We start from the raw sequence: 24,927 nt of genomic DNA, 5'->3' as shown, positions 1-24,927 counted from the left end.
GTATTTGACGCTTTGGGTGAATTATAATGTTTATATTAAAATAGAATTAATCTTTATTTTAGAATAGCTGATAAAATGACAGATGCTGATTTAAAGTATTTTCTTCTCAGCTGAAAATAGAAGCTACCAATATAGTTTCATCTCTCTCTCTCCCTGTAAACACACCTACACAGGGGAATAATCTTCCGTGAAAAGTAAAGGTAGGTGCCTAATGAAAATTTTTTTCAGCATTATTGAGGAAAGCGAAATAAATACCTTTATGTAGTCAGGATAGGAAAAGAGAATCCTGTTGCATGGCAGGTTTTAATAAATGCACATGAAGCATGCTGCTTCAATTTTGTATAGGTATTATCCTTGCAGGGTAAAAATTAGGTGAAATAGGTGAAAATTAACCTGCCTTTGATCAATAAATAATGATTTAATACTGTTTTCATATCACGTGAACTGCAGATTAAAACTCATTTAATTCGGCAGTAAAATTAATTACCGGTACAGTAAAATTAATGTAACTGGGAATATGGTGATACTCAGAATATTAACAAAGGAAAGGTATAAATGTTCATGTTTTTACAGCTCAAACCAAGCAATGTAACACTTCTCTTTTTAAATTCAAAATGATTTCTCAAGCTGAAGAAAAGACAATCCAGAAATACAAATGAAAAAAGTTTTACTCTAAATTTTCTGGCCTCTGAGCATTTCCAGCTTTTCCTGGCTTGAGAAATACAATGTATATATAAGACGCTTCCATTTCAACTGTGGGGAGCCATGCTAAGTAATCAGATGCCACAGCAATGAACACAGCAATCAGTAAAGCAGCCTTCCTTATTATGTAAATAACTGTTGTTTCAAAAAATGTTTTAGGAGAAAAATAAAGCATAAAACTCAACTCTATAAGTATGTTGAGTTAGTCTGCAGCTGGTTATGTTAAATACCAGCTTTGATGATTTCTGTACCATAACTTGTTGTTTGTTGCAGTCCCACTTTTGTATGACCTTTTGACAGTGCTGACTATTTTCTTCTACGGAGCTTATTTGAACTTAGTCACATTTTTTCAGATGTTAAAAAAACCCAACAAAGTAAAAGTTCTTTTCCTTTTGGTTTACTTTAGACAAACAACTTGAATTTCTAGCCATCTTTATTTATTATTGTGTAAGTTCATGATGCATTTGTGTTCTGTGTCTGTGTGCGTATTTGTATAGTAACAGTGATAGCTTGTGTAGTAAGCAAAGTTAAAGAAATAAATTTTGTGTTTATTCTGAAATAGTATTATCTGTGGTCAGATTTATCTTCTCTGTGAGTATATAGTATAGTATATAGTATATATAGGCCTTCTATAGGACTGGTCCCAGCTTCCCTGCAAATCCTGTTTTGAGAAGAACACTTTAATTGGAGCAGATGGAAATTACTGCACATGATGCAAAGAACAATTGGGCGTGTTTTGTACATCTGGAGCTTTCTGTGACTTGTTGTGTTTATGATTTTCTGTTCTTACCATTGCAAACCTGTTACCTCTTCCCACCAGCCATAGGTGTAGGTCAATTGCTATTGTAGTTACACACTAACACTTAAAGGCTCTGTACAGTAGTGGTTCACAACATGTCAGCAGAAGTGTCTGGACAGGAATTTCACCTGCTCAGTTTTGCTTGCTCAGTGCAAATTACTCGATCCTCTCCATTCCTTGCGTTGGTTCACAGGCGCTGCACAACAGCCTCTCTCTAAAGCTGGTCCTGGTATACTCTGAATTACTTCATACGGGTTTTTCTTCCTGGAGGTTGTGCTAGGAAAGGGACCTTATACCCAAATTACTTGTGTGATATAACTATAAGCCACAAGAAAAGAATATTACATATCCATATTATGAAATTAGCTGACATTCTGTGTGAGTTTTGTTACACCTTTGTAGTACACCTGTAATTTATATAAGGTTTTTACTAAGAATGCATGTATGAATTTACTGAGAATGCATGTATATGCATATTTATACTGATGAAAATACCTTTAATATCATGTATTACAAGGAAAGCTCAGGCTTTTCAAAATTGCATATTCCAATGTTACTTAGATGTAAACCGAGTTTCGAATACGGAAGAGTCCAGTAGCCATACAGTGCATGACTTCTGATAAGTATGGCTTTACTGTTTTGAAGTTATTAATTATTTAATTGATTTCATGTAAATTTTTAGTTCTGTTTGGAATCCCAAGTTTAAGAAAACCAATGTGAATTGCTGAAAGGTTGTTTTTTGATGTGCTTCCATTTATTTGCTTTTAATTTACCAAAGAAAAAAGTAACATTCTTATTTTTCTTTTTCTTTCCTTCTGATTTTTTAGGTCACTCTGCAATACAGTAAATGCTTACAGCCTCACCTGCAGTAATTGCACAGAAAACTGCACCTATGTTCTTTTTAGTAATAAGATCACTTTTCTGATGGACCTGTTGATACACCAGTTTACAGTACGTAAAATACCTATTTTAATTTAGAAATTTTTATATGCTTCACAAACATATTAGAATATTTAGAGGAGAACAACACTAGGAGATATATGAGAATAAAGGCTCAAAAGAATAATATTCTTTTGTTGTATGTATTTGGTAACTGTATCTACTCTACTTCTATACAAACGGATATACTTGCTTCTGCTAATAAATTCTGCAAAAGCATATGTTCCAGGAGCTCTAGTGAGTGGACAGTGTTCAATCTTTAACGTTTTCTGAGGTTTTCTTCAATTCACCCTTTCTTTTTCTTTCCTTCTGATTTTTTAGGTCACTCTGCAATACAGTAAATGCTTACAGCCTCACCTGCAGTAATTGCACAGAAAACTGCACCTATGTTCTTTTTAGTAATAAGATCACTTTTCTGATGGACCTGTTGATACACCAGTTTACAGTACGTAAAATACCTATTTTAATTTAGAAATTTTTATATGCTTCACAAACATATTAGAATATTTAGAGGAGAACAACACTAGGAGATATATGAGAATAAAGGCTCAAAAGAATAATATTCTTTTGTTGTATGTATTTGGTAACTGTATCTACTCTACTTCTATACAAACGGATATACTTGCTTCTGCTAATAAATTCTGCAAAAGCATATGTTCCAGGAGCTCTAGTGAGTGGACAGTGTTCAATCTTTAACGTTTTCTGAGGTTTTCTTCTTTAATTCACCCTATAGTCATATTTAAAGTGTAGAATATTATGAGTTGCCCACGTGTGTTTGATTCTTATGTGTTTCAGTATTGGGAATATAAGTCAGGTCAATACGTTGCTGTAGTTTGAATTCTGAAGTGCTTAAATGGCAGGACTCTTTAACTGTGAAAGTTTTAATTTTCGAATGTTTCATTTAATTCGAAATGCCATTAAATATTTTATTCGAAAACTCATTTTTAATTCATAGTGGCCTGCTCATCATAAGATATTTAGTCTTGGTTTTCTACTTATAAATTGTGTGTCTGTATTTTCATGAGCCAAGCAGTTTGTTAATTGAAAAGTTATGTACATACTTTAAATAATTTAAATGACGCCGTTAGAATCAACAAGCCATAGGACTGTTGATGAACACTTTAAAAAGATAGTCCGAAGGTCCTTGACACAAAGAAAACCCGAATGCAACGTGTGCATTCTCCTCTAAGTAGCTGCCAGCTCATTGTTCTTCGCCAAATCTTTCCAAGAGGATTCCAGGTATTAGATTTCAAATATACTTAGTGAAAGGTGCGTGTATTGTGCTGGGCCAGTCACAACACTGCTGGCTCTCTGCTGAGCGAGCCAGAGCACAGGCTCCGTGGGTAATTACACAAGAGTTGAAATCCTTCAGCACTTTACAAGTGACAAGATTCATTCTGATGCCAAACACCTTCCCTTTTCTCAGTGTAGCACTGTGCAAACGACCTGCACTTTCCCGAAGAAATACAGAGGGTATTTCTTAGGAAATGTTGGCCACCTAGAGATCAGAGATACTACCTAAGAAAAATTCACTACACTTAGAGCTGTTTTCAGTCTGTTGCCAAATACTACCCTTGAATTGCAGCAAAACTGTAATTAAAGCTTAATGTTTCCCATGATCCACAGTGGACTTTTCTTTCCTGTGCATAAAGTCTCTTGTGTTCTCTTCAGGCAAAATTGGCCCTTAAACTAGGATATCTTCATAGTTCCATGAAGTACATATTTAAGTACAAAAAAATAAATACAGTGCTGCTTTTCTAACCCTGATTTTTCACTCTTGAAAATATAATAAATCAGATCAAGTTTGAATTTTTCTTTTTTACGAAAAAGAAATGGACAAATGGAGAGCACTTTTTTTAATTGGATCAAGCTCTGAATACCAAAATATTAAAAGACACCCCTCCAAAGAATTTAACTCCCTGCAGTATTCCTAGTTTGGTGAGCTGTATGATGCTGCCTTTGCCTGTGTTGTGCATATTCCCACTTACTGTTGGAAAATAAACGCCAAGTAATACCAGAAGTAATAAATGAGAATGTATATTTGCAAGGTTTTAACAAATGGTTAAACAAGTATGCCAGTATTTGCTGAATACAGAAGGAATCCAGTTTTGAAATACCTTTAAATATATTCTTAAATACAGCAAGTATGAACCTTACTTCCAACCAATTTAATGTGGTTTTAGTTTTGCTTTTATCCGTCAAGATCAAACGCAATGTCAGCTTCACTTTTGCTAAAACTCAGAGCTATACATTTTAAAGAATAAAATTTAAAACAATCAATTCTCATTGGTGTCAAAATGTTTGTTTTTCTTTACACAGGTGTTAACATTTTTCTCCTCAAAATATTACTTGAAGAGTTATAAAAAACCAAAAATACTTGTTCTCCAGTGAAAGCTTGGTACCAATGGGAAATGGTAGAATAACAAATGTAGTGTATTTCTTATTTTTTTTGTGACATCAAGCCTGGCCAAGTTAATTATTAAAAGTGTCCTGTTTAGACCTTCCTTTATCTCATACCTAAACAGACTGGTAGGAAACCTTCTGTAGACTTTACTTACCATTTTACCTTTCTTAGCCTCCTTACCAGCTCAGGTCATGCCTAAGTCGGGGTCTGTTGAGGTCAGTAGCAGCCTGTCTCCTGATTTCAGTGGTTAATGGATCAAACTTTCCCGCCTACGTTCATAGAAGTTGTGTGCTCATGTTGTAACTACATTTGTCTACAGAATGCTAGCTCTGCTCTTTGTCTCCTGTACCTAGAAGATAGCTGTGAAATAATGAAAACTTTTCTAATTGTATTTTTTGGAAGGTTTCATACTGAGAGAAACAAATAATTACATGGAGCTGTAAGCATGTAAGGATAGTTTTTTATTTTGGGTTTTTTTTTCTGGTCAAGTGACAGCTGTCGTGTGCTTTTCCATGAAGATATCTGAAAAAGCCATATATGTAAACCATACATATCTGTGCCTGCATTTGTAAATAATTTTATCTGTTTAGTAAACAGATGGGGTTTTTTTGGATATCTGTCTTTTTATGATTTCACGATAAGAAAAGCATGACAGTTTGTTTTCTAACTACATGTTCTCCAATACATCAAAGGGAAATTTCAGAAAGCTTTTGAGAATAACAAGCTGGACAAGACCACCTTGTCCAGTAAAAATTCTTAGAAGATTTTGTGCATTCATTCAGATCTTTGCCATCATAGCATACCTGCTGTTACCAGTTAAAGCATAATGCAAATGAATACTTATTAAGAATTAGAAATTGAGACATTTTTGTTGTTATTTTTCCTTCTTCACATAAATATGCAAAATTACATGGATTCTTTCTTGCTTCATTTTCGAGTTGCATACTACATAGAATTGCAAATGGCTAGCTTGAGATAGTCACTGCTATGCACTTCATTTATTCATGTGCATTATTGCTAATATCCTGCACATGCAATACAATTTTTAGACTGTTTTTGTTTAAGATTAATTGCTAAAGGCTAGAATCAGATTATTTTTATTCCTTTAAGGAGATAATTTTATGTAAACATGCAACATACAGGCTTGATTTCAGAATTGAAAAGCAAAAAAAAGAAAAAGAGTCTTGCCAGTCTCTCTCCAGCAGTCTGACTTGCCAGAGCTGGTTGCCATTTATAGCTCTGGTTGAAATTTTGAAAATTTCAAACTGGATCACTATGATTTTTTTTTAAGGCAATCTTTAAATGCATAAAATCTGAAAATTCTAAATAAAACATCGTTAGTAAACATAAAAACATGTGAAATGAACATTGCAACGTAAATAGAGATCAAACAAATGTAGAGATCAAAAGTGAGTTGCTTATTACATTCTTCTCCGAAATATAGTGCTTAAATCTGGACTGCATTGTAGGCAAACGGCGTGTGAAACTGTATTCATGAAGTGCAATCACTTTGATTGGGTTTAAGTTAATCTGGCTATCTAGTCACAGTGAAGTAATTTTTCTCCACCATTTCTTCACTGGAATGTGCTGCCATTTAATTTGGGTGCTTCAAAATGACAGTATACATCCTATCCCAGTTGCTAGTTTCTCAACCATTTGTGGTCAGTTTTTTAATCTTCTGTACCGCAGCAAGTAAGGCGGCTTCATTTTGTTTGCACTATGTTTGCACATTATGACAAGAATCGTAAAATCACAGGCACGTCTGTGCTTCTCAACTGTTCTGGTCCGTTTTGAAATTACATTCTGTCTCCATCGTGTTCAGCCGTTGTGGCACTGACACTACTCCTAGCCCCTAATAACGAGACCACGTGGGCAGTTTCTACCTTCCAGGTCACTAGGAGGTCTAAAAAACCTGCTCTCCCTCTGCTTTCAGTTCTGGTTGGAGACCTGAGGACCAGCACCTAGAGATATCAAGGCTGGCAAAAAAAGTACCTCAGTTAGGTGTCAGCTCTGTGGATCGGGTCATTTCTAATGCAATTCAGTCAGTGTTGGCAATGTAAAAAAGCACAAAAACTTCATGTCTTTTTCTTTCTTTTTAACAACGTAACTTTTAAAAGACCAAAAACTTATATTCTGTTCAAAACTTATGTTTTCTTCAGTAGGAAGCCAGTGTGTTAGTCCTGTAGTAAATCTTGAAAATAGGGCTGGGATGGGAGAAATAATGACACGTTAAAGTATTTAGGAGTAGGGAATTTAAACAGTGGAACCTTCATCTGCACCATCTTAAGCTCATAGACTTCCCCGGCCATTTCCATTTCTTTAGTTCACTAGTTACTGCATAGAAAGTCTGACATTCTATAGATACTGTTTTGAAAGTAAATGTTTTGCAGAGTGTTTTTGAGGCAAGCCCAATGACTTACACAAGCAAAAAGCACAAAATCACCACTGTTAATGGGAGAAGAATACAATGTGACTGACCAAATGAACAGAAATTGGGTGCTTCAAAAGGTTTGAAGACTTTCCATTTAGGTTTAGCAGCTCCATATTTAAAATTCTTCATGGCTGTGAAAGATCTCTTTTTATGAGACAAATAAAAACATAAATGCGTTTTCAGTGTCAGAGCTCTACATTGCTAACTGGAAACTGGTTTTTTTGGGTTTTTTTTTGTTAGCAGAAAAAAATAAGTGCTCTGATATGCAGAGGTACTTTTGGTGACATGAGTCAGAATGGAGTAACATTTTCAGCTATATTAAATGTGTGCCTAAGTGCTTTGCTGGATTGGGGCCATATTGTTCAGCATCTTGCAGGATTAAGTCCTACATGTTGGGCAGAGCTGAAGAGTTTATGGCAGCTCTGCACAAGCAAGGGAATCCCTACACAAGGGGAATTGTCTGCTGAATGGCTTAACAGTCGTATGGAGACTGTACCAGAGCTGAGAATCTGGTCATCAGAGCGTTCTGCTTGAAGAACTGATTTAAAGAACGTAGGAGTCTTGATTAGGCCTGGCATAGGCAGTCATCATAAATGCTAAAATAGCGTTGCGATGTTGGATGTGTCAAATAATTGAACAATAGTTACATTTTTCCTGATTTTCCTTGGTGATTTAAAAATGTTTTATACCAATTACTTGACAAGTCAGTTTAAGTGTGTAATCGTACCTGTAGATTTGTGTCAAACTGTTAAACCTATTAAACCTCAGAAATAAAAATGTGGAATATTTTAACATTTACTCATCCAAAGACTGCGTTCAGCAAACACAGTTTCTCTGAATATCATTAACTCCTTGTGTAATCAACACAAAGAAACCAGAGCTTGAAAGCTTTCATAATTACACTATTAAATCTTAAGATTTCCTACCCCCTTGCTTGATATAATAATCAACAAGCGAAGTAATACATCACTTTCGCAAGCACCCCAATTAATTTTGGACATAAATCTCAACACATTTTCACACTATCCCATTAATTACTTCTTTGGTAAAAGAGCTGATCTTTCATCACTCATTTGAGTTCCTATAAATGGAAAACATTAAAGGTAGGAATTAATTTCAAATTTACTCATTTTCTGTAAAACAGTATTTCCTTCTGTCTCCTCTTTGACATACACAGTATAAAAACCATACTTGTTCTTATTTTATATTAATACACACACACACACACTTTCCCCAAAAATCAAATGTGAAAAATTAGCTCTGAAATAAATGATTGTATTGGGTGCCAGATCTATTTATTTTACAAATTAGGAAGAATGGTTTTATATTGAAGCAAGAACTTGTGTAGCTAAGGGCTATATGCTTAGAAAATATAGTTCTCTTATGTACCTTCAACTAGAAGACAAAACCAGACGTTATCTGTTTATAGTACTGTTCATTACAGCAAATAGAAGGCTCTACTGCAAAATATTATTAAATCTTTTAAGAAATAAGTTATATATAATTTTTTATCTTAGGTGAAAAAGCAGTGAGTAGCATTTGTTAGCAATTTTTAAAACTTGGTGTTCCTAGTACAAAGTGGCCACATTTAAATTGATTTATACATTGCAAAGCTTAATCCATCTGTTTCAGTAGGCAATTAGAATCATTAGGCATGAATTATTTTAGTCAACAGAAGTTACTGGAGCAACATAATATTATTTTTCCTATTGAACTTGAATAAGCAGCTAAAGACTTCTCACTTGCTCACTTGGCTCGTCACCAGAAACAGACTATTACAATGAGTTTTAAGTACCAACACAAGGCTCAGAGCTAATGAATAATAAAGAAATGCGCATGTTGTTCTTTGTCACCAAGTGTTACCAAATCCCGCCTGATACCTATACAGGGAGGAATGATTTTCTGTGACCTCGCTTGCGTGTACCAAGTGTCAATGATTTTAAACTGGAAGGAAAATAAAATGTCAGCCAATATCGATCGCTAATTACAGTGTTGAAAGCCTCGAGCTGTCTCATAAAAGTGCCTCCACAGAGGTCTATTGGTACATGGAGTCCAGTTAAGCACGGTGAATGTACCTGGGAGCCCCGTGTCTTGACTGATGCATCTGTGCTGCATCTCTGCTGCCAATATTCTGCCTGTAAAACTGCAGGACTTACACGCACACTTCACTTTCTGCCCTATTATGATCAAACAGTATTTCAGCTGGTTTAAGTTATCTTGGACTGCAGAAATGAAAAAATAAAATAGAATTAAAAAAAAAAGAAACTTATGCTCTCCATGAGGATTTCCTTCCAGATTTGTATCCGGCATACAGATTTGTCTTCAGATTTACGTGTTGTACATCTGAACTTCATTGCCTTTTTTAGGAGTGGGCTCTAGTTTAAAGATTTAGAAAAATAGGATTCCGTTCCTCTGAGGTCTGTTCAGAGAGAACTGCATGTCGTGCTTCTAATATGATTCACAAGTGACTGATATCTGATGGACAAGTGCGGTGGTCATCAGGCGGTGTTTTATATTGAGATGTTCAGGCCTTATTCATGGGACATGTTTTTCCTGCTGTCCTTAATAGTTAAAATATGAAGGCATCCATAAACATGCTCAGACTTTCTCCATGCCTAATTTGAGATTTGTGGGTGGAAAGCATTTCCCATTGCATCTTTTAGAACTCTATTATTTATGTCATCCTTTACGACGTTCCAGAATGTTAGGTTGTGCCCTAGAATTTGTGCAATTTTTCTGTCTTCTCAAGATAGTTCCTTAGTTGTTTTGGGGGTTTGTTTGTTTTGTTGGGTTTTGGGGGGGGGGAGTTGGATTCTTCTCATCAGATTTGGTCAGGATAGGGTTTTTTTTATCTGCCTCCATCCCTCCCTGGCAGAAATTTCTACTTCAACTGCCTTTCATTTTCTACAAAATCGGGACTCTCTTCGTTTTTGTAGACTTTGGAAGATTTAGCAGTTCTCTTTCTTTCTGAAAAAAAGATGGATAAGAGAAATGTGAATCAGGAAAGATTTGGAGCCTTGCCTTAAGGGTCGTCTAGCCTTTGAGGAGTACTTAGCGCTTTGAAATACTTAGCTACTTTGGGTTAGCTTTAGTAGTAAACTGTTTGACTGAGAAGTTCTGACACTTACTAGGAAAAGAGAATTCTCTTGCAGGCTTTTTCAGGTGTGAAGGGGAACCACTGTAATTCATCTGTCTCAATTCAGTGAAGGTTGCCCTCTTTCACTGTCTTAAAACAGCTGTGTATCATCCTCTTTGTGTACCTCAGCAGGCAATATAATTTGTTCTGAATTCAGTTATGCCGAAGCTCAGTAGCACAACTGAATACCTCCTTGTAGATTGGAAAAATTTGGTATTCCCCAGCATCCTTTGCCGTTGTTACCAGATGGCACCTCCTGTGGCCTTCCCATGGGTTGTCTATATCTACTGGTCAGATACTTCAATGTGCTCTTTCCCAAGGGCAAACTAGTACTGTTCCAGAAACAATTGGTTTTTTTTCTTAGTTATGGTTTGAGTTTTATCACAATCAATCTTGCTGTTTTCGTAAAAATTTCTGTAATTTTTCTAACATTGAAATTCCACATAAAATACTTTGGAAGGATGCTTACCTCAGGATAATAGTTTTGTAATTGTTTGGTTGGGTTTTTTGCTATGAAAGAGAAAGTCCATCGGCGATTAGATCTCATTGCAAAGATCATTCCTATTGCCTGCAAAGTGTATAGCCTTTTTCTGTGAAGAGCTGCAATTGTACCTGCTGTGTCACAAGAACTTTTGCCTTTCAAAATACTCACTTTTGTAGAGGTGTTTGTTTAGGACTCAAACTGTTGAGTAGCCTTCTTGACGGTACGTGGTGTTTTTCCAAAGTCAAGTAGGGGATTACCACACAACAGTAAATGCTGTTCCTTCCACAGAAAATAGGTATCTTTCCTCTGTATTACTGAATACTTTGTGTATCCTAGACATTTAATATGTCTTCGTGGTAACGCAATGTAGTAGTCAAAATGAATCATCTCAGTAGTTTGTTTATTCACAGTCGAGTTTAAAAAAAAATAATTTTTTTTTTTGCTAGTGACTCATCAAAAATCCTGTGTATGCACAAGAACACCACAATCATACTAATGAAGCACTCTGCTGCTATAAGGCTTCCTTCAGTTCTCATACACTAAACTCTGTTTTGACTTGATTTATTCTGTTTCAGCTTATATTATCTGCATAAGACCTGTTCTTGTACCTGAAATACTTTAATGTCCATCAGCACTGCTAGAATATGTTACTTTATTATTATTCTTGGTGTACTCATATGCAACTTTCTAAGTGTTTCGCTTCAAACTTTGATTATTTTTACTGAATTCTGGTTGGTTTTCCTTTTTTTCTCTTTACTTAGGTTAGTGTTCCAGATGACCATAATGCTACTTCAGGCAGAAGTGCAAATAAGCAGATATTTGAAGGTTTAACAACAGGACTTCTGAGGATAACTGCTGTGATTTTCAGATGTCTAATCTCCAGCTTTCCAGATGGAAACAACCACTCTGCTGCGCTGAAGATATTACAGGAAGTGAAAAGTAAATCCTCTCAAGTGGAAGCCTTCAACAGCAGAGTCCAGGACCTGATCAGGTTAAAAAAAAATAATGAAACTTCTCTAAACTACCTTTAGTACAGAGAAAAAAAATTGCAATGATTTAAGAAAGGAACAAACTGCTTTAACTCTTAACTTCGTAAGAGTAGTTTGTGTGTGTAGTCAAGACTGTTGAAATGCTATATTCTCAAACAAAAACGTTCTTCAAAAAACTGCGGACACAGAAATACAGAAAACCATGAGTCTTTTAATTTTGGACTTGGTTTTTTGTGTGCTTTCCGTCAGTTTCTTCTCCTAATTACCTGGGAGTCAGCTTCCATATTTTTCATTATTTTCTCTCCATTCTCTATGCCAACCGTGTATGCCCATCGCCTGCGTGGTCCTGCATATCGTACATGCATTCATATAAGCTTGCCATAAAAGACATACTTCCTATTATAAAGATTACCCATAAATTCCTATAATCTGATTTCAACTTTTATACTGTAGCTGTATTTTAAAAGCAATTTTCTAAGTATATTTCTTGAGCAAAATTTCAATCAAAATAACTCAGTGAGTTGTAACAGTAGAGTAAAAGAGAATACGTTGTTTTGCTCATTTTTATTTGAAACATTCTAATTCTTTGGTAAAAACACTTGAACCTGAATATATTAATATATATATGTAATTAATACATAGCTAATATATATATAAAATCTAATATTATCCAACAATATATTAGACTTGCTAAAAGTGTATAGTTTCACTAGTAAATTATAGAAATAGCCATCAATACATCTTCAGCCATCTGAAGAAATGAAATTCTGATTATATGCAACTGAAAATGTGTCACAGTGAGCATCTGCAGACTTTTCAAAGTCTGGTACGATGCTGATGGATACAAAAAAGACAGCTGGAGGAGGAAAGCAAAACAGATAGTTGTCATAGATACCAGTGACCTCTAAAACTTTATTGTTCTCATGTAACCCGCCTTCTCCCCAAACAGGTTTTGAAAGAGTGTGAAATTTCAGGATGTTGTATTCTCCCCATTTATGAATGGGAGGGTGGGAGGTCTGCTTATTGATATTTGTGCTGAACGGACATCTGACACTGACTGGGCCAAGCACAGGCATACCCTTAAGATAAGAAGAGACATGAGAATCCAGCTAGGTCCCTCACCTCAGGCGCTTTAGGGGATCTGGTTATAAGTGGAGAATGAAAGGCACGATGACAAGGTAATAGCGCAATTAGGAAAAAAAGAGAGAGGGCATTTTAAACTAGTCAAAACCAGACAAATTCTATTATTAATGAGAATCTTTCACCTCCAGGTCATTGTATCATATGTCTTTGTGGAGTTGATTAAATGAGAGTTTTAGGAAGATGGGGAAAGAGAGGAAAGTTGAAATGAAAATATTGTTTTTCTGTTTGGGACAACTAGACCTGATGCATAAACAACAATTATCTACACCCTGTCTGGGTATCAAAAGGGTAGCCAAATTATTGGAACTATGCTACCATAGGTAAAAAGACTCAGAGGTGGAGGCAATAGATTAGAGAGCCTTGACATTCCACTTGTCCATATGCTCAGTTCTTCAAGGAAGGGAAATGTGTCTTCTCATTGTCTCCGGATGACATTAAAGAATAGTCCCAGTAGACTGAAAACTCTCATCCATTTCTTCTCTGCCAAAAGAGCAGCCGCTTTGTATCCAGGTGTGGGTGTAAAGGAAGGGGGACAACAAACACTTTTGCAGGTGTCAGACTGTAGAGATGTTCCCAGGGAAAAAGGAAGAGACTATTGATGAGAATGGTTGTGCCTTTTTGTGAGTAATCATCTATCAGTATTAGCTGTATTTTATTTAGTTCTTCCTCTCCCCTCCTATTTCACAGAGAGATTTCTAGCACTCAGCATTTCTCTGTGACTGTGATGTATCTAACACCCAGCTCTGTTCCTGGAATTTATTCTGCTAGTATGGGAGAGCTTGCTTATCACCTGTATGATCAAGTGGTTTGCTTAGATCAAAATCTGCAAGAAACCTAATGCTGGTAACCTTTCATGTTGCTAAACAGAACAGACGAATCAAACTTACCTGAGCAATGAGCATGCAATTAATAACCTTCGTGTGTCTTTAAGTGTTTTTAACTGCTGTACTTCAGCAGCTTTAAAAATCTTTCATACTGCACTCAGACTTCTTGCTTTATATTCAGTGTATTTTTATTCTTAATTACTTTCATTGCTTCCAAAAGCTTTGTGTCAGCAGGGTAAACTTTGGCAGAAGGTCTAGCTTCTAGCCCTGAAGATTAATCTGTCTTTGAGCAACAACACTGTCTGAAAAGTGGAGAGTTTTTTTTCCCTAATCTTAAAAGTCCCTGGTTTTTCAAAACCAGACTAGAAGATATGTGAAGGAATAGCTATTTTTAATAAATACTTGTACAGCTCCTGGGACAAGCATTATCTAATCAGTATCATTTATTTACTAGAATCATTATTATTTAATAGTGTTCCATACTTCGTCATGGAACCATATAGCCAGTGGTGTTCCCATCTCAAGAAGCCTAGCTCAAAGAGGCAATCTCTAACAAGTGGACTTGACAAGCAAGTAGAACAGAACAGCTGGTAGGATGGAGTAATATTAATAACAGGATGGTTTAGTATAGACCACCAGGGTAAAAACAGTGAATCAGTTGATGGTGTCTGAAAGCAATTGGTTCCCCATGTCTGTTGAGTCGGGTGGAGGCACAGGATGTAACAGCAGTTGTTCTGATTTTGACAAGAAGTTTCTCCCACTTGATAAGAGTGGAGGAAAGTACAAAGAAAATTAGAGGGTAAAGAGAGGAGGGAGGTGATTGCAGCGGGATATTTGTCTCCACAAAGGAAGTTGATGTCGCATAAGTCAGCAGAATGAACAGTTGAGATGGAGTAAAGTCTGAGAAGCTGAATATTTGTGGTAGAAAAAGGAAAGTACGTGAAGTTAGTTGATATCAGCAAAGTGACATGGAAGGAAGAAAAAAATTATCTGTGTGCACAGTTTAAGTGGAGTTGATAATGATCAAAGTATGGAAAAACCTGGTGTGGACAGAGAGATCTTGGCACAGGGACAAACAGTAAAATTTTTGGCGTAGGTTTCCAAGCTATTAGAATTTAAAGAAGAAACTTCAGCAGTAGTGATCCGATGCAGCAATGATGATCTGATCTACTCTGATAATAAAAAAAGAAAGAGGAGTTTTCAGTTTGAAAAAAAAGTCACTAGCGTGGTTTTCTTTGCGTCGAGTTTTGGTTGAGCTCCTGAGGAGGCTTTCTGATCCTGATCCTTCTATACTGATGGTAGAAGGTTGTTGCCTGCCTGTTCTATTATTCTCTTAACTGTTGCATGTATTTTAAAAAGGAAAAAAAAACCCAACAACTGGGCAGTAGTTGCTATGATATACATATTGCAATAAAAAGTTATCTGGGTAACATCATTGTCTTCTTGAATTAGTGTGTTCTACAAAGTTTATCTCTTCATGCTAAAAAGAAATTGTGCTGTTGCAGAGCTATCAAGATTATTATAAATCATTTAACTATGGCAAAATTCCATTGTCCTTCTAGGAGTATGGTAAAATAAACATTTATACTCATCTTTCTTCTACAGTATAATACAAATTATCCTACAACAGACAGATATCTTAACAAAAACTACTGATAGTTACAGAGAGCCAGATCTGAAGTTATTGTAATTTGAATTGTTTTATTGAACCCTTTCAGAAAGAATATTTAAGTAATCACAACCTGCATTTTGTATGGTTTGATAGTAGAGAAGCAGAAGTTACTTCCTTTGCAAAGTTACCAAAACTGCCATGGGACTATTTTTTTAATACAGTTTTTCCTCTGTTTCTAGTTATGTGGTGAACATAGGGTTGATAGACAAGCTGTGTTGCTGTTTCCTCTCCGTTCAAGGCCCTGTTGATGAGAATCCCAAAATAGCAACTTTTCTACAAAATGCCACAGCAGTGTTGCATGGAATATGTCAACTATGTTTTGCTGTCAATGGAAGGTAGGTGCACTTGGTCTGTCGTCTCTACATGTGTTCATCAGGCAGCAGCCGTTGTAACCCTGTGCCAGCACCGCATTCACGGAAGCGAGCATTCTGACGAGACTGTTAAACAGAACTGTTCTTAGTCACACAGTAATAACCGGTAAAGAAACAGTGCAGGAAATTCACTTTGCTCACCCTTTCACCATTGAACTGTAATTAGTTACCTGCACTGAGTCTTGATTCTTGTAAGTCATTTATCAGAATTGCAAACTTTATCTCCTTTACTCATCATTACAGAGAGGGTTTTATCACTTCTAATTTTAAGTGTCCAGTCCTAAGGACTTCAAGAGGTATTTTATTATCGGCGAACATCAACTCTTAATTGATTTGTCTCTAGAGCAGCCTAGTTCTTTAAAATACCACTGTCAGTAAGGGAATTACATTTTCTGTAAAGAAAAGTATTACTAGATTTGTCAGGGAATTTTCCAACGCCAAATGTTCATTATCGTAACCTAATCAGGGTTGTGGGGAGTGAGCATAAGGTATGTGTCTGCCAGCAAATCTGGACTTCTGTAACCTACAGCGTAGGACAGCCTGACACTGTCAGAGTCAAAATTTCAGAACTGTTGGGGGGCACGTACTAGAACCTACCACCGTTAGACCGTTACACGTTTCAGGAAAAGACAAGGCTGGCGGAACTTCACAATAAATTCCTGAAGGGAAAAATGATGCTAGGGTTGAAAAACTAGAGTTAATAAAACATAAAATAAGAAACAAAGCTGCAGGTAAGAGCTGTTGCTGGTAACACAGGGACACAGGCATACGGAAAAAGAACTGCAAGAAATATGAGCCCAAAGAGACCATCCCAACTTAATGAAATTTCCCTTTCTGAAAGCTGCCAACTTGGCATTTTACGTTCCAGGACAGCGCTGCCAAAAGTCGAATAATTACCCTTCTGTTAGTGGAATAATAGTTCTAGCTACAAGAGTGAGTAATATAATATTTGCAGTTTCTGAAGCAGGCACACGCTTCACCCAAGTAATAGAGATCTTTGCACCCCAAAATAATACAGCACTGTGCAAGTACTTCTTCCAGGAACATCTGTGCTTTGTAGCAGAATAATAATTTTGGAGGGTTGAGCATTTTTCTTAACAGTTACACCAAGAAGTATCTGATCTTACTACTTGCATATAGCAGCAACGCTTTTGATTTTATCCAAAGGTGCTGATTGTTCTCGATTTCCAGGTTGGATTCTTCATTTGAGCATGAAAAGAAACGAGAGGAATGAACTTGAGATTTCAGCACTGTTGTCTTTCACTTTTAGATCAAAAGCTTTGGTGTAACTGACTAGAAGGGCAGTTTAAATTAAATGTCTTTCATCACCTGAGCCCGCTCTCCTTTAAGAAGTGAATGCAGAGTGTAATTCTGTCGTGTTACAGAAGTCCTTAGTATTCAAGGTGATTTAAATGGAAAAAGGTATTGCCAAACACAGATTAAGGTGGCAGAAACAGAGCTCAGATGTATTGAATTCTTAAATATGTCACAATACAGTAATACACGTTGTGTGATACGTGATCTACAGCACAAAAGGCGGCCTCTCTTTGTGAGAAATACAGATGCCTCTTTCATTCGTGGTAAATAGTAGTAGGAGGCAACGCAGCCTATTCAGTCAGAATCTGGCATTTCTCATTCTCCAACTCAGTTGATACATGCTTGAGCACCAAACAAACATGCCGTATTATACTCCTCTGTACATCAGAGTAACTAACCACTCTGATCATAAAACTTTTGAAGTTGTTACTGAGAAGAAAAAGGTCTAGTAAGTACTACCAGTGCTCTGACACTGTAGCATGAAAAGAAGTTTTGCCAAAATAATATCAGGCTTTCACCATTGTTGCAAGAGCAATTTTGAATTGTTCTTTTGATATATCCTCCTATATAGAATGTTTCCGGGTTGGAAACTTCTTTATGCTCCTTGATAGTGATCGTGGCGGGCACAAAATTAATTTGTTTTTCCTGATAGAACTATTTCAGGCTGTTATTTGTCATATAAAAAGTTGTCATTCCATATTAAATGCATTAGAGTATTTTTATACAGTGCTCTTTATACTGTGTGCAGATCTTAGCATGCTGCGCCACTGAGTGGCATAGTGGGAAGCTGGTAGGACAGTAGACGCTGGGTGGCTAACACACCGGGACCACCTCAGGGCTCTCAAACCATCCACGGTGCCTGCAACAATGAAATCCTTTATGAGCTAGAAATGGCCAAGCGCCGCGTGATCCTCCTCCTTTGCTTTCAGACACCACCAGGCTGTTATGAACTTTACTGCAACTGTAATCTGCGATATCCCCAGAGGGCCAGAAGTGAAACGTTCTAACTCAAGTTTTAAACAATTAAGAGATCCTGTCCTGTGGGTACAAAGCATGTTAGGCCATTTCTGGAGCTCTGATGTAGGAAGAGCTGTCAATCCAGACTTTCCTGTCTTCCTCACAAGAACATTTCATAAAACTCCCAAATTTAGCAGAATGTTTCTAAACCAAGCTCCGAATTGATACCCAGTGTTTATTTGGACAATTACGTCATGGAAAACAATTTTATAGGCAGGGAAGAGATCTCAGTCAAGTACCTCCCTGCACGTACCTCTGCATCAGGCAAGACGTCACAACAATAATGATTATTAGAGAATAGCCTCCAATTGTATCATACATGTATCTCAGCATTAAGTATTAAATGAGGACTATGGTTGATATAATGTAGATGATAAAATTTTAAGACCTAAACTAAGATACTTTTTTTATTCCCATGGTAGACTTAGGGAAAAAACGTCCAAAATCATGGAGTTAGATACAATAAAGGAAAGTCTTGCTAATGTAGAAACATAAATTGGAGATTCTCAATTTTAACATCATAAAAAGTTACTGAAATGAGGGAATCCATTCTGAACATACGTTATAAACATATCTTATTATAAGAGAGGGATTTTCTTTTCATTAATGGTCAAGGTCTTTAAAAAGATTTAACTTTGATATTGATCTTACTTCTCAAATGATCATTTTTGGTACTGGCTAATAAATGCTAGATTGATTCTTTTAATTGAAGTTTTGCTGTGGATGTAATAGCACATTTTCCAAACACTCTGTGATACGTATAAAAGATCATTTGTTGACAACATTAATAACTTGTAGCCCCACGTGAACCTTGTTTTGGTAATTTTTATACCCTCATGTGTTACACAGTGAGAATCGGTGAGGGTGACTAGAGACCTCCAACTAGAAGGTTGTGTTGCATCCATTGCTAGCAATGGAGGTGAGAGCTCCTTTCTCCCTGATGAGTTAAAAAAAAAAAATGTATGAGAGCTGAAAATAGGGTATTGTCCCTTATTGTGTGTAGTGAGAAATCATAAAATGTAGCACGTCTGAATATTGAGCTATCTCTGTTTGCTGAGCAAAAGATGAACCTGACATTTGATACTCAGGCTTGAAAATTGTGGCCATGATAATGCTTAACTGTTTTTTGCTCACCATTAAGGGTAACAGTAGCCAGAATTGAAAACAGACATTTTTATTAACCTGAAATAAAGCAAAATATTAAATAGACTTTATACAGAATAACAGTGGTTTATACAGCCACATAAATCTGTCTTGCAATTTGTGTCCAATTCCAGATGTCCAGTAGCAATGTTCAGGACGATAGCCTTGTTTTCCAGAGTTTATTATTGTAACTATGAGAGATACAAGGCCTATTTTGAGCCCTTGAGTCCTGAATACACATATGGAGCATGCTTGGCTTGTAAACACAAGACAGAAAACAATGAGCAGGCATGGAATCCAGGGAGTGTTAATAAAAATATGGCCGTGCTGCCCCAGCTCACCCTTCCCTAAAAGCAGGAGTGGAGACTAAGTAAGAAAATATATGGCAAATCCTTCATCAGCATAGCAAGGATCTTGCTTATGTTCCTGTCTTTTCCTGTACTGCCCAGTGTTCATCAAATCTATATCCCTTTTTTCCCTATATAGTCTCTGGAACTAAGATCTCTGTCCAAGAAGTTTAGTTGTTACTCTATGGAGGACTATTGTTAATGCCTCATTTCGTTTTTGCCCATTAGTATGAATGAAGAAATTCACATTAACCACAGAGTTAATGCAAACAAGCAGGAGGAAACTGTCAGCAGTAGTGCAGTGTAAGGGTTAATCACTAAGGAAGAACTTTCTCCCTAAGAGCAGTACAGTGGACTAACAATAACACAGACACAAGGAGGGAAGTGAGTTGTGCATAAGGAGAATATTGCAAATAATAGTCCCTCAAATCATGTAGCTTCTTGGGATGTCAACTTTTTCAAAATTTTGCTGTTTTCTTGATGTAAGAAACGTCTGCAAGCTCCCTCATTAATCTAGGAAAACAGAATGTCATAGCAGTACAGTAGCTAAATTGTTACTGCTGTATGTTATCTCAAAACAGTAGTGGAATACATATAAATCTGTGTCAACAGCTAATGAAGTTGTGGATTACAAGCTGCAGCGGTGGAAAGCTGCAGATATATAGGGTTTGATCCAGGAAAATAGCGACTGTCGTGTCCCAGATATGCAAGGAAGTAGGCTGGTCTGTTTCCAGTTTTATTACAGTAATTAAGATAATGTCTGTTTTGGCTGCCGGATGGCGAATCAGATGCAAGTCTGCCTGAAAGCTGGTTGTGCTTCTCACCACTTCCAAGGGACAGCAGATCCAGCAAGTACTGTAAACTAACTGAAACTCGTTCTTGAAATTACTAAGAGGTTTCAAAGCATCACTTTTACACAGTACTGTGATTCCCAGCTTGACAGTGTGAATTATAACAAGGTCTTACAGGTGCTAAATACTTCTTTATACTTCTTTTATTATTATTTTGCCTCTTTATTTTGACATCTCTTTCTAAATAAAATAATTTAGAAGCAAAAAGTACAGATTATAGTTTTTAAATCCTAATAATAAAAACCCCAACAGATTATATTCTAAGCCTTTTGAAAACTCATGTTTCCATTTGGCTCCATGTTTTTTTTCAGGGGTATATATTTCAAATATACAAACATTATAATGTATACCCTCAGAGAGGCTTGCCTGCTTGTTAGCTCAGTCAGTTTTTAATAGTTTATAAATCCTAATAATAAAAACCCCAACAGATTATATTCTAAGCCTTTTGAAAACTCATGTTCATTTGGCTCCATGTTTTTAATCAGGGGTATATATTTCAAATATACAAACATTTAATGTATACTAAACAGTTTGCTCATATTGAAGCTTGGAGAAATTGTAGTTTTATACTTGTTCTGCAGAGTATGCTGTTTCTCATCAAGCTGTATTGAATTCCTGTTTTTAATAAATAGTGGTGTATTTTAAGCAATGAAGTACCGCTGTTTAGGATCTTTCTTTCCTGTGATGGATATATCCACATTTTTAAATTCTTAAACCTTCTTTGTAAGTCATAAACCTCGTACCAATTCCTGAGACTCCTTGATGGCAGAAGCTGAAAATCATAATGGCAACCCATAATGAAAATTCCCTGTATTTCATTAAACTTTTCTTTTTAAGATCCTGCAGGTTGTTTGACCGTAATATAAATATTTGCCTGTTTTTCTGTGTTAAATATAGAGACTTGGTAAAGTTTGAAAGCCTATCTGTTTTCCCAGCTATATAAGCCAATGTAAAAAATCCGGTAAGCCTTGCTTCCCTTCAGTGATTAATTGAAGGGGTTTTGTCCATACTGACTATTTCACTTTGGCAGCTGTTACAGACACAGAGAGTAAGCTTCTTTAAATAGGAGAATTAAAAGGAGGTACATCCACAGGAATCTCCTCTCTTATCTTTAGTTACGTGAAACCTAGGTTTCTTGTATGACGGCGTCATCTTACGATATTAGGGTTTTTATGGGTTTTTACTTCAGTCTGTGTCCTGACAGTTACCACTGAATTTTCACTGGGCTTACACTTGAGGTGGACTAAAAATCTGCTAAATGTATGAAATCCACTGTTATACAGACTTGACCAAAGTCACTCAAAGCAGCACACGTAAAGGTTCACGCTTTATTTTCCAACATCTCATATACATTTTGTTCTACTTTGAAGCCCACAACCAGTATGAATAACGTCTTTTACCTTTTTATGGTAAACATTTAGGCTTAAAGTGATTATAACTGACAGTTAAAACCAACAGGAGCCAGTGGCCTGTTCATATACGCATTAACTGTAATACAGGCAACATCAAAAATAAGTTTCTAACGGTTCCTTCAATCCACCAAACCTAGCAGACAATTTTATTTTTATTTTTTTTTACAGCTTTGTCCTGTGGTATAACTTTAAAATTCCTGGTCTTTTCTGTGAAAAAAATAATGCTTGCATTTTGAGTTATTTTACAATTGACTTTTTTATGTATATTTTGATTCATTCACTGCTCCAGAGCAGCACAAAATGGTAAAAGGATTTCATCCAGCAATGTAAGCTTTTTCATATGGAATTGTTTAAAAATAATGATGGAGTGAGAGTTGAAAGCAGGCTAACTTTAACTTAGGTTAAAATTGGTCAATCTTCTCATCGCATATAGTCACCAAAAATTCTGTGAGGTATCATATACAGTAATTAATTTGGGGTTATCATTTGACCGTGAGTGGTTTTTTCTGTTTTGTACTGTTGAAAACGCTAAGATTAAAATTAAGAAATACTAGTTGGCAAAAGGAGCTGTGCTCTCATGTGATACTGTGGAAATAAACATTCTAGTTACTTGAGTGTAGTTAAGTGACAGCACATTTTGGCTACTGCATACTGCAAAATAAATAATTGGCCATCAGAAACTATTTTAAAGTGAGGAATACTAAGGAGTCCACAGATACACAAACCAAAGTTGTGGAAATGCGCAGAGGTGGTCCCAGAGCTGTGTTAGCTCGCCCTCCTTTTGCAGCCATCCAGGTTCGTTCCTCGCTTGCAGCCGGGTTCACGTGCCAGCGCGACTTAACTATGCAGCAGGGATCTGTATAAAGGCACCGCTGGCAAGGCCAGGTGATGGCTCAGGAAGTGTCTCTGCTGACTCCATTCAAACACACTCACTTAAAGACCACAGAGCTTCGAAATGAAGATTTTGGGCATGGATTCCATGCGTAGGAAAAGGAAAGTAATGCCATAAATTGTTGTGCAGCGTAGCCCCACCCAAAACACACTTAGAGCTCTGGTATTTTTTCCACTTTTTTTATTCTTTATGGAGTAGATGTTAGGATCGTTATGAGTGCTACAAACCACAAGCTGACTGTTTGTGGTTCTTCTTTTGCAGCAGGTAAGTGGCATCAATTTTAAATTTACTTCAGCTTGTCTTTCGAATGTTATTACATGTATTTTGAGAGAATCCAACGCCGGTGGCCTTCTGAAGCACTGTCGTGGCCAGTTTTGTGGCACAGTTTCTTTAAGGATTGTTAGGAGTTCAGTTGGCTATCACAATGTTGAAAACCCACCCTGTTTTTGGAACCTGTACAATGAACTCAGACACGTTCATCTCAATCTGACTCTCTACGAATGGCTGACTGCAGACTGGCAGAGTTGTGGTGGTGACTGGTGGTAATGGAGTCACTTGTGCAACAACACAGGTACTGGAAAATAGGCACAGCTATGTTGCTTTTGTTACTGCTGTGTGTCTTACCTAAAGATCTGATTGCTTCTTTGAAAGATTTATGAAGTAATTAATTACGCAGTCTCGTGTGTTTTTTGTACAGCATAGGTATCGCTGAAATAGGACCGGGACACAAATCCTTGAGGTAGCAGCAGAGGATGCTGTACTTAAAAGCTTTTTCAGTAACGTCGAACATTCACAGACTGTAAATAGAAAGAACTTGGAAAGAAATGGTACCCATAAATGCTAATTTCAGATAAGATCATTCCTTACACATGTAATCTGACTGATAAAAAGCAGAAGTGGGTCATCTGTTTTCTGAATGTAAATAAGTGAGCGGACAGTGATGGAAGCAGATGGGTGCTAGTACAGTAAGTTGTGTAGAATCCCAAATACTGTCCCTATCGTATTCACCTGGGCTCAGGGCAGATACAGCTGCGAGAGGACCGCTCAAAGGCTGTGAAACGGGTGCAGAGATACTTCATAGCCTGAGTGCTAAAATAACCTTCCTAAGCCTCCTAAATCTCCCCTCCTTCACCTGCAGCATGTCAGCCTCCTCGCAGTAGCTGTGCACACTCTGTCCCCACCCAGCCGCTAAGCGGTCCCTGCTCGGGGGCACAACAGGAGTTTGCGATATCAGAAAGACCTGGTCATCAGCCTTGCTCATGTTTTTAGTGCCCACTCATGCTACCCTACAGAATTGTATACACAAGAAAATGCATAGATACTAGCTTTGAAGTTTGCTATTATAACTGCGAAGATGGTGTTTAACATAACTGTTGTTCTTTCTTCTCTTTAAATATTTAAGCGATATTTGAGGTTAGCCCAGTACGAGGGTGTTCTTTGGGACGTGGAGAATGCAGGTTTGTTATCCTGCTCTGCCTGTTTCTCTCTCCTTCTCTTTGGTCCAAGGAAGCAACGGTGTACTGTTACAAATAGAAATTCTTCTTGACAGACATTGTTATTGGGTGAGGTGGTGCTTTCTTACCCACTTTTTTGCTTCACTAGGAAATGTGAAAATGACAGAACAAGATGATGATTGCCAGAACCTGGTAGTTGCTGAATTTGTGGTTTAGTTGCTCCATTGAAGACAAGTGTCTGTATCACAAAAAGCAGGATTAGTCAGCCTACCTAGGGTCTGTGTTGGAAACTTCACTGGAGCAGAGCAATGTGTGTAACAGAGTGGTGCAAGGTGCTTCTGATGCAGATACTGAAAAGATCATTTAGAGCCATTCTAGTCAAGGAAAAGCTCCTTGATTGATTCTGGTTAACAGGAATATTCTGAGCCCTCTGAGTGTCCAGTCGTTTCTGTATTCAACTGAGGTCTTCAGTTACAGATTGTTTTAGAAAGTGGTTCTTGTTTCCACTGCTTTCCCACTTCCTTTGCTTTTAGTTGTGACAAAAGGGAAAGATACCCTCATCTAATTTGTCCTTTTTTAACATTTTCACATATCACCTGT

General features: G+C 36.9%; 1 protein-coding gene across 1 annotated transcript in view; it reads left to right on the top strand.

Annotated features, from left to right (window-relative positions):
- The window catches only part of SCAPER (S-phase cyclin A associated protein in the ER), a 281,456-nt gene that overhangs the window by 229,662 nt on the left and 26,867 nt on the right, over positions 1-24,927 (top strand). Inside the window, exons 25-27 of the mRNA XM_009278834.2 lie at positions 2,329-2,452; positions 11,657-11,886; positions 15,703-15,858. Of these exons, the coding sequence (XP_009277109.1) occupies positions 2,329-2,452; positions 11,657-11,886; positions 15,703-15,858 (510 nt within the window). The remainder of the gene's footprint in view (positions 1-2,328; positions 2,453-11,656; positions 11,887-15,702; positions 15,859-24,927) is intronic.

Source organism: Aptenodytes forsteri, unplaced genomic scaffold (assembly GCF_000699145.1).
Source record: "Aptenodytes forsteri isolate BGI_AS27 unplaced genomic scaffold, ASM69914v1 Scaffold258, whole genome shotgun sequence".
Taxonomy (NCBI): Eukaryota; Metazoa; Chordata; class Aves; order Sphenisciformes; family Spheniscidae; genus Aptenodytes; species Aptenodytes forsteri.
This window is presented reverse-complemented; position numbering and strand designations above follow the sequence as displayed.